Source organism: Podarcis raffonei, chromosome 17 (assembly GCF_027172205.1).
Source record: "Podarcis raffonei isolate rPodRaf1 chromosome 17, rPodRaf1.pri, whole genome shotgun sequence".
NCBI classification, from domain to species: Eukaryota; Metazoa; Chordata; class Lepidosauria; order Squamata; family Lacertidae; genus Podarcis; species Podarcis raffonei.
The window spans coordinates 6821044-6836736 of NC_070618.1; the positions used below are offsets into that span (position 1 = coordinate 6821044).

A 15693-nucleotide genomic window follows, 5' to 3' on the forward strand; every position below is an offset into this window, starting at 1 on the left:
ATTTAATATTCATGAACCAATTCTGTAATTATACCTTTCATGCAGTGCCATTTAAAGGCCCCCTCTGATAAGACTCTCTACATGGGTTCTGCACCCACACTTAAAAAAACAATCTGTAATGTTACAGCAGACACATGCATGCCTTTTTTTCTCCATGCACACAGGGTGACATAGACAAGAATGCATGCCCCAATACTGCAAGATGGCTCCCATTTTTAATTGTTTGCTGCATGTTGTCTCTTTTATCTGACCCAGTGCAGATATGATATAACTTTGGTGAAAGGATAAGCAGCATGCTGGGACATAAAACTGTGCTTTGTAATGGGATTGCCTACCATTATTTATATTAAGTCTGGTTAAAGGCTGGTTAAATCTGGTTAATGGGACGCAGGTGGCACTATGGTCTAAACCACTGAGCCTCTTGGGCTTGCTGATCAGAAGGTCAGTGGTTTGAATCACCGTGACGGAATGAGCTCCTGTTGCTCGGTCCCAGCGCCTGCCAACCTAGCAGTTTGAAAGCACACCAGTGCAAGTAGATAAACAGGTATCACTGCAGTGGGAAGGTAAACAGCGTTTCCGTGCTCTGTGGCTTCTGTCACTGTGTTCTGTTGCACCAGAAGCGGTTTAGTCATGCTGGCCACATGTCCCGGAAAGCTGTCTGTGGACAAACACCCGCTCCCTCGGCCTGAGAGCAAGATGAGTGCTGCAACCCCATATTCGCCTTTGACTGGACTTAACCGCCCAGGGGTCCTTTACCTTTACAGTGGTACCTCGGGTTACAGACGCTTCAGGTTACAGACTCTGCTAACCCAGAAATAGTACCTCGGGTTAAGAACTTTGCTTCAGGATGAGAACAGAAATCGTGTGGCGGTGGCACAGTGGCAGTGGGAGGCCCCATTAGCTAAAGTGGTACCTCAGGTTAAGAACAGTTTTAGGTTAAGAACGGATCTCCAGAACAAATAAGGTTCTTAACCAGAGGTACCACTGTACCTTAAAGGGTGTGTATGCACCAAGCAAACACAGTTTGCCTGAACCCTTCAGCCTCTCTGCTTGCAAGGTGACAGGCCGGTCTCAAGCTCTCTCTCCCTGCACTGGGGGTGTGAATCAGATTCAGATGACCACAGAAGTGAAGTAGGACGTCTTGGAAGGATATGTGGCTTGCTAGAGACAAAGCAGGGTCTCTCTGAGGTGGTACCAGCCAAGTAAAGGTAAAGGGACCCCTGACCATTAGGTCCAGTCGTGTCCGACTCTGGGGTTGCGGCACTCATCTCGCTTTATTGGCCAAGGGAGCCGGCGTACAGCTTCCGGGTCATGTAGCCAGCATGACTCAGCTGCGTCTGGCGAATCAGAGCAGCACATGGAAATGCCGTTTACCTTCCCGCCAGAGTGGTACCTATTTATCTACTTGCACTTTGACGTGCTTCTGAACTGCTAGGTGGGCAGGAGCTGGGACTGAGCAACAGGAACTCACCCCGTCGCGGGGATTAAAACCGCCGACCTTCTGATTGGCAAGTCCTAGGCTCTGTGGTTGAGACCACAGCGCCACCCGCGTCCCTTTGGTACTAGCCAAAGCAGTGTACTAATCCTTGAAGCTCTTTGTGGTACATTGGTGATCCAGATGTTGCAGGGGGAATGGAAGTAAGAGTAATGCCTCCAAGCTTACCATAATTCTACTTGCTGGGTGCAGGGAGAGTGAGGAAGGAGTCGGGAGATCCCTGTTGCGAACAGCAGGGTAAATCTGTAATAAGAGGGGGGTGGTTTTACTCAGGAGGTGAATCCCTTTTCGTTCTCCCTCCTGCGGCACCCAAAAAATCTCCCAAAAACTAAGCTGCCGGTTCAGTAAAGAAACTCTGGCATATGGTTTGATGAGTATTATAGGAGTCTGTCTAGCTTCCTAAAAGAAATACAGGGTTTTTTTCTCTGTCAGATAAGTCTACTGTTATTTGCCAGGAAATAATATAAATACTTAGGGCTGCTGTTCCCTTTTTTATAGTTTTACACATGATAAAGCAATTGAGAAGTCATCTACAGATACAGGAAAGGCTTTAGCCTCCAAAAAGATGCCTGGTCTAGTCTCCAGCAACTGATGTCCCTATGCTGAGAATAATTTACCATAATACCAGTGCTTTTTCCCCCCTGGGGGATGCAGGGGGACGCATACCCCTAAACATTTTGTGAATGTAAGTCTGGCCTCAATGTGAGTAGGAAAATGAGAGTACCCCTAAAAAAAAATTGTGCGGGAAAAGCACTGCATAATACCATTCTAAGATATGTGATAAGTTTTCTTTACATACACACACACACATATGTATATATGTATGTGTGTATATATATATATATATATATATGTGTGTGTGTGTGTGTGTATATATATATATATATATATATATGTGTGTGTGTGTGTGTGTGTGTGTGTGTGTGTGTGTATATATATATATGTATATATATGTGTATGTATATATATATATATATATATATATATATATATATATATATATATCCCTTGTTAAGATATTAGGGCATTTCTTCTCACTCTTAACTATTGTCCATCATTATTGTGTGTTGGGGAATGAGCCCTTTTTAAATAGAATTATAGAGTTGGAACGGACCCTGAGATTGTCTAGTCTGACCCCGTGCAATACAGGAATATGCAGCTGTCCCTTACGGTGATTGAACCTGAAACCTGCAGAGGCGGAATGGCTGTTAAACCAGTGTAAATCTGTGACATAGTTATGTCCTTAAAAAAAGGTAAAGGGATCCTGACCATTATGTCCAGTCGCGAACGACTCTGGGGTTGTGGCGCTCATCTCGCTTTATTGGCCGAGGGAGCCGGCGTACAGCTCCCGGGTCATGTGGCCAGCATGGCTAAGCCGCTTCTTGCGAACCAGAGCAGCGCATGGAAACGCTGTTTACCTTCCCGCCAGAGCGGTACCTATTTATCTACTTGCACTCTGACGTGCTTTCGAACTGCTAGGTTGGCAGGAGCAGGGACTGAGCAACGGGAGCTCACCCCGTCGTGGGGATTTGAACCGCTGACCTTCTGATCGGCAAGTCCTAGGCTCTGTGGTTTAGACCACAGCGCCACCCGGGTCCCTTATTTATGTCCTACGTCTCCATTTAATAAAGCTGGGTGTTGTTCTTGCTTGCAGCACAAATAACAAGCCAAGGGAATATCGTCCCAGCTTTGCCTCCTGCAGTTGGCAGCCAGACAAATCAGTGTACCCCCATATTGTACTTACAAATCTGCTTATCCATCCTAACCATCTATTCCAACTGCTGATGAAATCGGTGCGATTGCAAAGGGAAATGGTTAGCGTCTTGACCTTGGGGTGCGGAGCACACTCCCCCTCACAGATAAGGCCACAGCTGTCTGAACATCTTGCCCTCTGTCTAACCTTTTGTGGTCTCGGTAGTCTTCCGTGTCCTGCCTGTGACCTTTTGTGTCTGTGACCTTTGTCTCCTGCGTCATACATTGTGCAAGGGGAAAATGACATGGTGGAAACAGGTGCCAAAATAACTTTGTACCACCCCACGATCTCAGGACTGGAAGATGTGTAAAGTGTTGGTGCTGACCTTTAAAGCCCTAAACGGCCTCGATCCTGTATACCTGAAGGAGCGTTTCCACCCCCATCGTTCAGCCTGAGATTCAGTGCCGAGGGCCTTCTGGCGGTTCCCTCATTGCAAGAAGTGAGGTTACAGGGAACCAGGCAGAGGGCCTTCTCGGTAGTGGCGCCCACCCTGTGGAACACCTTCCCTTCAGATGTGAAGAAAATAAGCAGCTATCCTATCTTTAAAAGTCATCTGAAGGCAGCCCTGTTCAGGGAAGTTTTTAATATTTAACGCTGTACTGTTTTTAACACTTGATTGGGAGCCACCCAGAGTGGCTGGGGAAACTCAGCCAAATGGGCGGGGTATAAATAAATTATTATTATTATTATTATTATTATTATTATTATTAAGGTCACAGCCCAAAATGTATCTGCCTGGGTTTGCATATTGTGTCAATAAAAGGAGCCTCTGCAGAGCTGGCCGGCAGCTTGCTTGTGCACAGCTCACCTGCATTACCAACTCCTGCCTCATGTCCTTCACTTCATCCCCCAGAGCCTTTGGGGGGGGAGAGAGGAAAGCCCCACCACACTAGTGGAAACCCTTGCACAAGGTTTCTGCTGAGGAGCTTCCTTAAGCGAATCGGCTGATCAGAAGTTCCTTTGGGACTGGGTGCTGCTGAAGATTTTGCGGGGCCCTTCTATCTGCAGGGAGTTGGTTGATTTGGAGGTAATCGCTTTGCCTGAATGTTTCTTTCAGCCCAGTTCAATGGGGGAGAAATGAGGCAGTCTTCACCTTCCCCATCTTCAAACGATCGGCGTCGACAGCTCCGAGCACCAGGGGGAGGCTTCAAACCTATCAAGCATGGGAGCCCTGAATTCTGTGGAATCCTGGGGGAGAGAGTGGATCCGACCATCCCACTGGAAAAACAAATGTAAGTCAAGTTGGAAGTTTGCTGTGTAGGTGGATGAGGGGGCCCCAAAAAAATTTAAAGGGGGAAAAACTGGATGTACATTTCCAAAATATAAGATAAAGTAAAGGTAAAGGGACCCTGACCATTAGGTCCAGTCGTGACTGACTCTGGGGTTGCGGTGCTCATCTCGCTTTATTGGCCGAGGGAGCAGGCGTACAGCTTCCGGGCCATGTGGCCAGCATGACTAAGCCGCTTCTGGCGAACAGAGCAGTGCACAGAAACGCCGTTTACCTTCCCGCCGGAGCGGTACCTATTTATCTACTTGCACTTTGACGTGCTTTCGAACTGCTAGGTTGGCAGGAGCAGGGACCGAGCAACGGGAGCTCACCCCGTTGTGGGGATTCGAACCGCCGATCTTCTGATCGGCAAGCCCTAGGCTCTGTGGTTTAACCCACAGCGCCACCTGCACGTCTTCTTAATTGTATTTCAGTTCAACAATGACTTTGATAAAATACATATTTTGTTATGTGCAAATACCTATTAGGTCCATAAATTACCATATAGCATATATTCAACACAAAAAAACAGCGACAATTTGTTGACAAAGGACAGCTGGACGTATAAAGGGCCCCATTACCTTCAGTAGCTTAGGCCCCATCAAACCTAAATCTAGCCCTGGGTGTTTACCATGAAAAGGGTTGTTTTGGAGCAGCTCAGGCTGTCTTAAGGGATATTGAGAACACAACTGGGTTTCAAAAGTGTCTCTCACCCCTTTTTTGGGATCTACTTTGAAATCTGTAGTTATCACTCTGGCTTTGAAATAAGCATCTCTTACCACTTCTGTAGGATTTCATCCAACAGTGACCACCTACATTTTTGCACAAAGCAGGGCTTTTTTTCAGCTGGAACTCCCTGGAACTCAGTTCTGGCACCTTTTTTTCTAGAAAAAATAGTCCTAACACAAAGTGTAATCAACTTTAATTTTTTAAAAATGCAACTCTTGCCTTTTCAAAAGTGTATCAAGGAATTGGAGAGCACGAATACAAGAACATAAGACTGATTCTGGGCACAGTATGTAATCATTATGCCCCATTACGTTTGTTTAAGAAGTATTGGGAATTGAGAGGAGAAAATCCAAACTTTACATACATAGTCTGAACTATTTGTGATCATCAGGAAGAACTTGGGATTATGGTGAAAAGCTTTCAGAAAACCCAGTCTTGCTAGGTCAGTGAAAAAGGAAAGGCTGTGTATTAGGAAAGGGATGGAAAATATGGCATTAGCATTGCAATAGATAGATACGCACACAAACAACATTCTGTTCAGAATGGAAGTTCTATAAAACGAATGTCCCCAGAGTTGCCTGCCCTACATGTTGTAGATCTTCTCCCACTGAAATCCATGTGCTTAACTTTTTGTGAATTGTGTCCTCCGCGCTTACATTACCCTAGAACAATTATATTGTGAGATGTTTTGTAAACTCAAGGCATGTTTACCCAAATGCTTGATTGCTGTGCGGCTTTTGGTTTCTCTTGCAGATGGTATCATGGAGCAATCAGTCGGACAGATGCAGAAAACCTCTTGCGGTTGTGTAAAGAATGTAGCTATCTAGTGAGGAATAGTCAGACCAGCAAGCATGACTATTCACTTTCATTAAAGTAAGTATATATATAAATATTTTAAAAACTGTATGGGTGTGACTTAATTTAAGTGGGGGTTTCTTGGGTTCAGTAAGAGCAAACAGAAAGCATTCGTTCGCATCAACACTAGGAAGGCCTACCCCATAGGAATTTTAGAATTCCAAACATCAGACTGTATTGCTTTGAATGACAGTTACTAGATTTGGTTGTAATGCTCCAGGGACGTGCACAGGTTTTTTAGTGTTTGTCTGGTCCCTTTTAACAAAATACACTTTATCTCTTCTAGCTGCTGATTAAATTGTTTCTGCTCTTCATTCCCCCCTCCCACCCGCCTCAACATTTAATAAACCCATTTTTTTACTAGTTTCTCTCGCTTTCTCTCTTCTCTCCCCAAGGCCCGACCATTCTGTAATGAGGCGGCACAAGAATAGTAACAAGTGTAGAAATCGTCAACAGTCCTCCTATAAACTGGCAACGTACCATATGAAAGTTCATCAAATAAAACGAATCTAATCTGTTCTGAATTTTTGAAAATTCAGATCTAAGCCAGTTTGATAATCAGTTTCATTCCTTCCTTAATCCAGGGATGACTCATTTCAGGTGATCATCTGTACCAGATTTGTTCGGGTGGTCATTAAGCTAAACAATAAGGGATATGAAAACTAAGACATACTCAACTATTGAGATCAACTATAATATTACATGCCGTAATACAAATATGTATATTGCTATGATACAAATATATATTGTTGGTGGTGGTGGTTTTGGAAAAGTAGCTTTCCAAAGAGAAGACCTGTGTGTGCAGGGAGTTCTTGTTTTGTTTTAATATCGAGGCGCACTCAGCACTAAATTCCCTACCTGCAATCTGAAGTGATACAGTCCTGGGAGGTTGTACCATGTGACTGTGTGACTCAACACTTTGAGACTTTGCTAATAATAATAATAATAATAATAAATTATTTATACCCTGCCCTCCCCAGCCAAGGCCGGGCTCAGGGCGGCTAACAACCAATAATAAAAACAAGTTGAATGAATACAACATAAAAACAAGATTAAAATACAACATTGGCCAGAGTGGTTCCTCTGCCTTACATGAAGCCTGCAAGCACCGCCAGGATTTCCCCTACTGAGATGGCTCCCTTACTGTGATTCCCCACATGCAGGGACTTATTCCTGCTCGTGCATTCCCAGATTTTCAGTGTTTATCTTACTGAGCCGTCTGCTTCCGTCATTCTTTGGCTGAAGAGTGAAACAAAAGTGTGGTGTATTTGTTTTGCGTTTACCCTTCTTCTTCCTCTGTGATCAAATTTCCTCCTTACTGGGCAGCAGCCCAATATTTCGCTTTGGCGTCCCTGAAGCCGCTCATGGAAAGCGACGCTATGCTGATTCTCAGTGGATGGTGTTTTCATTTTGTTTTTAAACACGCAACGAATGCTGTTTATGCTCACACTTACAGGTGATGGTAGAGTTTTTTTGGGGGGCGAAGGATTTCACCGTGTCACATAGACTTATTTGCTTAAACGCTATAGCCCTGCCTTGGGTTTTAAACTGTTTGTATGAATTAGACTGATATGTTTCTGAAAAGCATTGCAGCAGTTAGTACAGGCCCTGTGCACAGCTTGTAGCTCCCTAAGCCAAATGCAACCAACCAGCCATGTACGGACTTCTGAGCGCTTCACAAGTCTGTTTTAGCAGTTCCAGGCAGAAGGCAAAACCAGGACGTGTACTGAGACCTAATGGGGCATCATACATGGGTGGTGGGCTCTTGTTGACTGGGTGGGTCACAGGTTGTACAGGCCTGATTTAGTTTCTCACCCGCCCACGCCCCCCAAATACCACATAGCTAAACAGCTGCAGGTTTGTGGTGCTAGTGATGAACTCTTTCTTTTTAAAAAATAGCTTCTCTGTTAGAACAAAGCAAAGCAAAGCAAAGCTTTTATTATTATTATTGAGTTGTTCGGCTTAGAACAAAAGGAATCCCGCCTTTCCCACCAAGTTTCCGAGGTGCCTTGAAGTGTGACAAGATCTCTCCTTTGGTGGTCCATGTCTGTAGAATCAACCACATGAAGAAACCTTTGCTCATAAATGAATCCATCATGTTCCCCACTGTCGCACCACAAAGCGCTCTGATAGTTTTATTGCATGGTTTTCATAGCGCCGAGGCATGTCGGGTGGGAGTCTGCCGGGCTACTGGAATGTCAATAAGAGCTGAAAGGAAAGGTGACTGAGGGGTGAAGTGTGTTAGTAGCTGGGTGGGGAAAGAGCTAGCTTGTATTTTAGACCAGTGAAGCCTTAGAGTGCAATGTAAAGGTAAAGGGGACACCTGACCAGTAGGTCCAGTCGTGACCGACTTTGGGGTTGTGGCGCTCATCTCGTTTTACTGGCCGAGGGAGCCGGCGTACAGCTTCCGGGTCATGTGGCCAGCATGACTAAGCTGCTTCTGGTGAACCAGAGCAGTGCACGTAAACGCCGTTTACCTTCCCGCTAGAGCGGTACCTATTTATCTACTTGCACTTTGAGGTGCTTTCGAAGTGCTAGGTTGGCAGGAGCTGGGACCGAGCAACGGGAGCTCACCCCCTCGTGGGGATTCGAACCGCCGACCTTCTGATCGGCAAGTCCTAGGCTCTGTGCAAGGTAGGCTGCTCCAAAAGGCACACAAGGACTTCTGGACAGCAGGTTTGGGGAGGAGGAAGCCTTTTCCTCCTACATCTTGGAGGGCTTTGGGTTTGAACTGTGCTAGATCGGAAGGTCAGCAGTTTGAATCCCCGCAACGGGGTGAGCTCCCATCACTCTGTCTCTGCTTCTGCCAACTTAGCAGTTCAAAAGCATGCAAGTGCGAGTAGATAAATTGGTACCACTGCAGCAGGAAGGTAAATGGTGTTTCCGTGCGCTCTGGCACTCGTCACAGTCCTCCGTGCACCAGTAGTGGTTTAGCCCTGCTGGCCACATCACCCAGAAAGCTGTCTTGTGGACAAATGCTGATTCCCTTGGCCTGAAGTCACCCAACAATGTCTCTGAGTTCCCCCTGTTGCTTTTCTCTCACATATACACAGTATGTGTGTGTGTGTTTATTTAAAAAGAAAGAGCTAGAACTGCCCTTTTCTGTAGGGGTAAACTCTTTCTTCCCACTTCTGACACCGAGTTGCAGAGAGTAAAACCCAACAGAGGATACATTATGGTTGCCCTCGGGGGACCATTGCAATGATGGACTTTTATAGCAGTGCTTCGTCCTATAAAAATTATGTCTCCTGTTGTAAGTTAGGGATTGAACAGGGCAGTATTGTTTTCTGACTCAAAGTTGTTTCAAAAAGGCCTCCTTACCACCCACACAGTGGAATTGTGAATATTCCTTCTAATAGTGATGAAATCAAGTGTTTCCATAAATTCTTCTTCCACACACCTGAAGTTCCAGGTGAGCAAAGCTCCCCAGGCCAGATAATCTGTGTGGTTTCCAGAGACGTTTCTCTTTCAACGTGGCACGTATGTCGATAATTGTTGATAAGACGTGACACTTGCCGCTTGTATCTTAGGCTGCTTTGCGGAGTGTTTCCAGTTATACAACCCCTTAATCTTCATTCATCTTCATTCTCAAATGAAATGAGGCCTCCTAAGTGCATTTTAATTGCAAGCACTTGCATTCATCTCCTGTTGCCCTTGCTTCTGCCATCCCTCCATTCTCTCCCTACTGTCAAAACTATTGTAAGCTCTTCAAGGCAGGAACATGCTTTCTTCAGAAATGCTGAAGAAATACATGCACCGTGATGTGCAGTATAAATTAGTAATCATAATTCTTTCAGGTGTTCATTTCCCCCCACCCCCCAACACAATCCATTCGGGTTGCAGACAGTAGTTTCCTTAAACAGTGTTAAGCTCTGATTATGATCTTACTGGCAGTACAATTGCAAAATATTCCGATATACAGACTTGATAAATAATATGCATTATCCCAGCAGCCCTCTGATCGTTCTAAAATGCTCTTAGTTGCTTTTTTTGTTTGTTTAAATGGTTTTTTTTTGCTCATAGGGGATGCAACTGTGCTTTCACCAACAATTCACAAATTTATATTTGAGCCACAGGATTTTTCAGTGTATCCATATTTGCTCAGTGAAAGGTGTATCTTTTGAATGTCCCCCCCCCCCTCTTTAAGAAATGACTTTCAGTAGCCCTTCATGTCATGGATGGCACATGTCCTATAGGTGACAAGGCTGCTAGTGGTGTCGGCTTGTAGGGGCAGTAAAGAAAACGGGGAGGTTTGAGTTGACCTCTGGGTTATGGCTTTGAATGAAAGGTGTTTGTCACACACAGAAATATTCCTCCTTTTAAAAAGCAGGGAGTCGGTACTGAAGTTTGCAATTTGCTAAACGTGAAATACTGCAGAGTTATCTTTGTTCCTTTGGTTTGTCTTTTGTCGATTTCTGATAATAGATTCTGACAATTGAGTTGTTGTTGTTTTCTAATTAAGTGTATTAATTTGAATTGCATCCCTTTCGTTTCTTTCGGCTAATGGGAAATCTGTGTGCTCTCCTCACTTGCCACACAGTGTTCCTTTTGGCTCTCTAGCTTGAGGGCAACTAGGCTAGAAAAAGTCTAGCCTCCCGATTCATTAAAGCCATGAATGACATCTGGAGTGTGTGCCATTGACTCTCTGAAGGGCCGTATAAGAGTTTAGTTTGGAGTTGTTGTTTTATTAGCCCCAGAGTATTGTTGGTCTCGTCAAACAGTCGCTTAGCTTTACAACAGAACGTGACAAGCATGCCTTGTGATTTCACGAGCCTGGCATTCAGAGAACAAGAATGGCAGTTTGCGTCGTATTTTTAACGAGGGCGAAAATAAAGCCACACAGAGAAGAATTTGCAGAATGGTGTGATCTCACAGGAAGCCATGTCGCGTGACAGTAAATAGTCGTCCCTTGAGATCTCCTCACTTCACAAATGAGATAAATTCATCCTTTGGCCATAAGGGTAATGAGAGAGATCTTCTACAGAAATGCAAGGAGGTCTTAGCTTTGAAAACGCAACTTGCTTAAAAAACACACAACAGTTTTCTTCCCCGTTTTTGTTAAGGGCACTTAACTGCTGACCTGAATCTCCCTGGAGAAATCTGATCCAAGCCATGCTGATCCAGAATCACATGTATATAATGTATTTCTGGATATGCAGTGGTACCTCAGGTTAAGTACTTAATTCGTTCCGGAGGTCCGTTCTTAACCTGAAACTGTACTTAACCTGAAGTACCACTTTAGCTAATGGGGCCTCCTGCTGCCGCCATGCCGCCGGAGCATGATTTCTGTTCTCATCCTGAAGCAAAGTTCTTAACCTGAGGTAATATTTCTGGGTTAGTGGAGTCTATAACCTGAAGCGTATGTAACCTGAGGTACCACTGTATACACTAATATTTAGAGGATCTATATGCGCATGGTCATTGTATCATGGGATTTATAGTGTTTATGTTGTGGAACCATTGTGGCATATGCAGTTGCATATTTCATGCTCACAACACAATGCAGGATTTATAGCGAATTAGAAATGAGAGCATTGTCGGTCTATCTCTCTTTTTCTCTGTCCCCCAGCAACCATTATGTGCCAAAACAGCACATAGCTACTGTATAGCATCATGAACTGAAATTGTGAACATAGATAACAGACAGGTAAACTACTATGTAAAAGTTCATCAAATAAAACTCATCTGATATGGCCTGATTTCTAGAACGTTCTTATCTTGGCCAACCCAACAATCCATTTCAGTACCTCCTTAGTCAGGGAACAACTCATTCCTGGTGATTGTCAGTACCAGAATTGTCAGGTGAACAATAAAAGAAAGTAATTCTTATTAAGGGATTTAAGACGACAAAAGATGACTTGATACCAAGCCTTTAACATAGCACAAGGATGTTAATATCACTGAATATATAATACTCACTGATAACCATGAAATAAAAGCCTTGTTTGGATACTCAAAAACATGGCAGATTTTAGTAGGACCACATAACTTTTGGAATAAGATTCCCTTACTTCAAATCAGATGTTCTTTGTCATTTCAATGCAAGTCATGTTTGTGGCGGACTTCCCTTTGGAATGCCTTTTTTTCTCCCTCAGCTGACAAGTTTGCTATTTGGCTTTAGGCATGAAGAATCAGCTGTGGCAATTTCAAGATGTGCTGCTCAACAGTCCAGTCCATGCTTTCTGTGTTGATTTATGTAGTGAGAAAAGATTTTTCTTTTCTTTTCTCTCCTCCCTCTTCCAAATGGTAGACACGTTCTGTTCCGTTTATGTACACATGGCAATAAATCTTGATTTGTAGCTTCTGGTACCTATAGAACAAGAAAACAAGGCTTTCTTCATTAAAAACACTCTGCAAGCTGACAAAAAGCCTGCATGGTAATAAATAAGAAGGGTAAGCTGCAAGATTCCGCTTTGTCTGCAGTGCATGAGGTAGATAATAGAACCGCAGGATAAACTTAACATCAGTAAGGTCAGGGAGCACAGCTGAGCTATCTGACTGACCTCCTTGCATAGCGCAGGTCAGTTGCATTTCCTTCAGTCATTTTGCTGCATCAGGCTGGCTCAAGCTGAATTCTGCCAAAGTCATCTTCTGGAAGCATCTGCCATTTTTAGTTCTGAAGGGAAGCTAAGACCCTGGAGCAGGAGTGGAAAAACATTTACAGCAGCCTGAGAGCCGCCTAATAATAATAATAATAATAATAATAATAATAATAATAATAATAATTTATTATTTATACCCCGCCCATCTGGCTGGGCTTCCCAAGCCAATCTGGGCGGCTTCCAAAAAAATATTGAAATAGTGTAATACATCAAACATTAAAAGCTTCCCTAAACAGGGCTGCCTTCAGATGTCTTCTAAAAGTCTGGTAGTTGTTGTTCTCTTTGACATCTGGTGGGAGGGCGTTCCACAGGGAGGGCGCCACTACCGAGAAGGCCCTCTGCTTGGTTCCCTGTAACTTGGCTTCTCGCAGTGAGGGAACCGCCAGAAGGCCCTCGGTGCTGGACCTCAGTGTCCGGGCAGAACGATGGGGGTGGAGACTCTCCTTCAGATATACTTTTCGGGAGCTGGTGCATAGAGCAACCAATGTAAAACCTACCATAGTAAAAAAAAGAAAAAGGTAAAGGACCCCTGGACAGTTAAGTCCAGTCAAAGGTGACTATGAGGTTGCAGCGCTCATCTTGCTTTCAGGCCAAGGGAGCCAGCGTTTGTCCAGCTTTCTGGGTCATGTGGCCACTTCTAAACAGCTTCTGGCACAACAGAACACCATGATGGAAACCAGGATGCACAGAAACACCATTTACTTTCCTGCTGCAGTGGTACCCATTTATCTACTTGCACCAGTGTGCTTTCAAACTGCTAGGTTGGCAGGAGCTGAGACAGAACAACGGGAGCTCACCCCGTCGCGGGGATTCAAACTGCCAACCTTCTGATTGGTAAGCCCAAGAGGCGCTGTGGTCTAAACCTGCATCCCCCTACTGGGACTTCTATCCTCCCTCTGGACAAGCAAGAAGAATTATCAGTTTTCAAAGACACAGTCTACATTTAAAAGAGGAGGCAGGACAGAGCAGGGGTGGGGAGGGTGTCGCCTGGAGAGGGGGTGTGGGTAGGGAAAAGGTGTGGTCTGAGAAAAGTCCTAAGGGCCGGGGGGGGGGGGCGTGGAGGGTCCTCCAAGCCTGAGGTTCCCGATTCCTGCCCTAAGGAAGGACTGCTTCTTTTTCCTTGGTACTCTGTTGACTGTCAGGGACTGACTAGACAAGGACTGGTGGAAGGCTAGATAAGGAATGGTGGAAGGCTACAGGAGTTTGGATTTGGATTAGATATCCCGCTTTATCACTACCCGAAGGAGTCTCAAAGCAGCTCACAACCTCCTTTCCCTTCCTCCCCACAACAAACACTCTGTGAGGTGAGTGGGGCTGAGAGACTTCAGAGAAGTGTGACTGGCCCAAGGTCACCCAGCAGCTGCATGTGGAGGAGCAGGGAATCGAACCCGGTTCACCAGATTACGAGTCCACCGCTCTTAACCACTACACCACACTGGCTCTCACTGGGAACCCCCCTGAGAAGCATCAGAGTGGTGAGGCTCTGAGCCAGGATTATGGCCTCGGGATACAGAAGAAAGGTCAGAGAAGGAGGAGGCAGTGGGTGGGCAGATCAGAGGCTGAGGAAGCAGTAGATTTAAGTGAGAGCGAAGCAAAGGAGGAGACTGAGGCTGCAACAGATCCCCAGATATTCCAGTTCTACAGTTTCCTTTTCCCCTCCTCATCTGTCCCCAAGAACGAGGAGGATGTTACATGCAGTAGAACAAAAAGCACAGAGAACCCGTTTTCGAAGGAGTTTGTGACTGTTGGGTAGGCAGCCAGCTGGGGAGGAGCCTTTGGGGGAAATGGGAAGCTCAGATCCTCAGTTCCAGCAACTGCTTCATCAGGCTAGTCCTGCCTGTGGGGTTCTCTGTGCGTTTTGTCCCTCTGAATAAAGAACCAACCTTCCTGCTCATCTCCTGAGCTTCTGCGCTGAACTGCAGCTGAGCCAGCCCTGATGTTGACATGGGAAGACCAGTATGTGCCTTACTGGGAGCATAGCATTTATTCAAGGATTCTGGGTGCTGAAATGGTCTCCGGAAGGAAGAGGAAGCGGCCAAAAAGTACCGTATTTTTCGCTCTATAAGACGCACTTTTTTCCCTCCTAAAAAGTAAGGGGAAATGTGTGTGCGTCTTATGGAGCGAATGCAGGCTGCGCAGCTATCCCAGAAGCCAGAACAGCAAGAGGGATCGCTGCTTTCACTGCGCAGTGATCTATCTTGCTGTTCTGGCTTCTGAGATTCAGAATATTTTTTTTCTTGTTTTCCTCCTCCAAAAACTAGGTGCGTTTTATCGTCTGGTGCGTCTTATAGAGCAAAAAATACGGTAACTTTGAGCAAGTGCTCAGGCCAGGACAGATGGAGGTCGACGGAGGACTTTGCAAGACTGAATTACAGAAGTGGCCAAGAGGATTGGTTCCAGCAGTATTTCAGCAGCCTTGGTTTGTGCTAAACAAAACAAAATCCTCACTGTAATGTTGGAGTCACAAATTTAACTTGTGGCTGTGCCGCTGCTGGTTGTTTTCGCAGCATGACCACCAGTCTTAAGTGATTTTGTTGGGTCTGATGTTACCCTGGTCATGCCAACAAGCTGCCTGTATGACAAGGCTTTGCTTGTATAAATCGGCTGCCAGCATGTCACCATGATAAATCATAGAATCCTAGAGATGGAATCATCTGAGGATCATCTAGTCCAACCCCCTGCAATGCAGTAATGTGCAGCTGTCCCTTACGGGGATAGAACCTGCAGCCTTGGCGTTATCAGCACCACCTTCTAACCAACTGAGCTATCGACGAGTGAAAAAAAGTGCTAACTCGTGGGCAGAAAGAGAAGAAGAGTTTGGCTTTGATATCTCACTTTATCACTACCCGAAGGAGTCTCAAAGCAGCTAACGTTCTCCTTTCCCTTCTTCCCCCACAACAAACACTCTGTGAGGTGAGTGAGGCTGAGAGACTTCAGAGAAGTGTGACTGGCCCAAGGTCACCCAGCAGCTGCATGTGGAGAACCCGGTTCA

General features: G+C 45.2%; 1 protein-coding gene across 1 annotated transcript in view; it reads left to right on the forward strand.

Moving 5' to 3' along the window:
* SHB (SH2 domain containing adaptor protein B) overlaps positions 1-15693 on the forward strand; it is a 157625-nt gene that overhangs the window by 112852 nt on the left and 29080 nt on the right. The window contains exons 4-5 of the mRNA XM_053371203.1: positions 4306-4480; positions 5998-6117. Of these exons, the coding sequence (XP_053227178.1) occupies positions 4306-4480; positions 5998-6117 (295 nt within the window). The remainder of the gene's footprint in view (positions 1-4305; positions 4481-5997; positions 6118-15693) is intronic.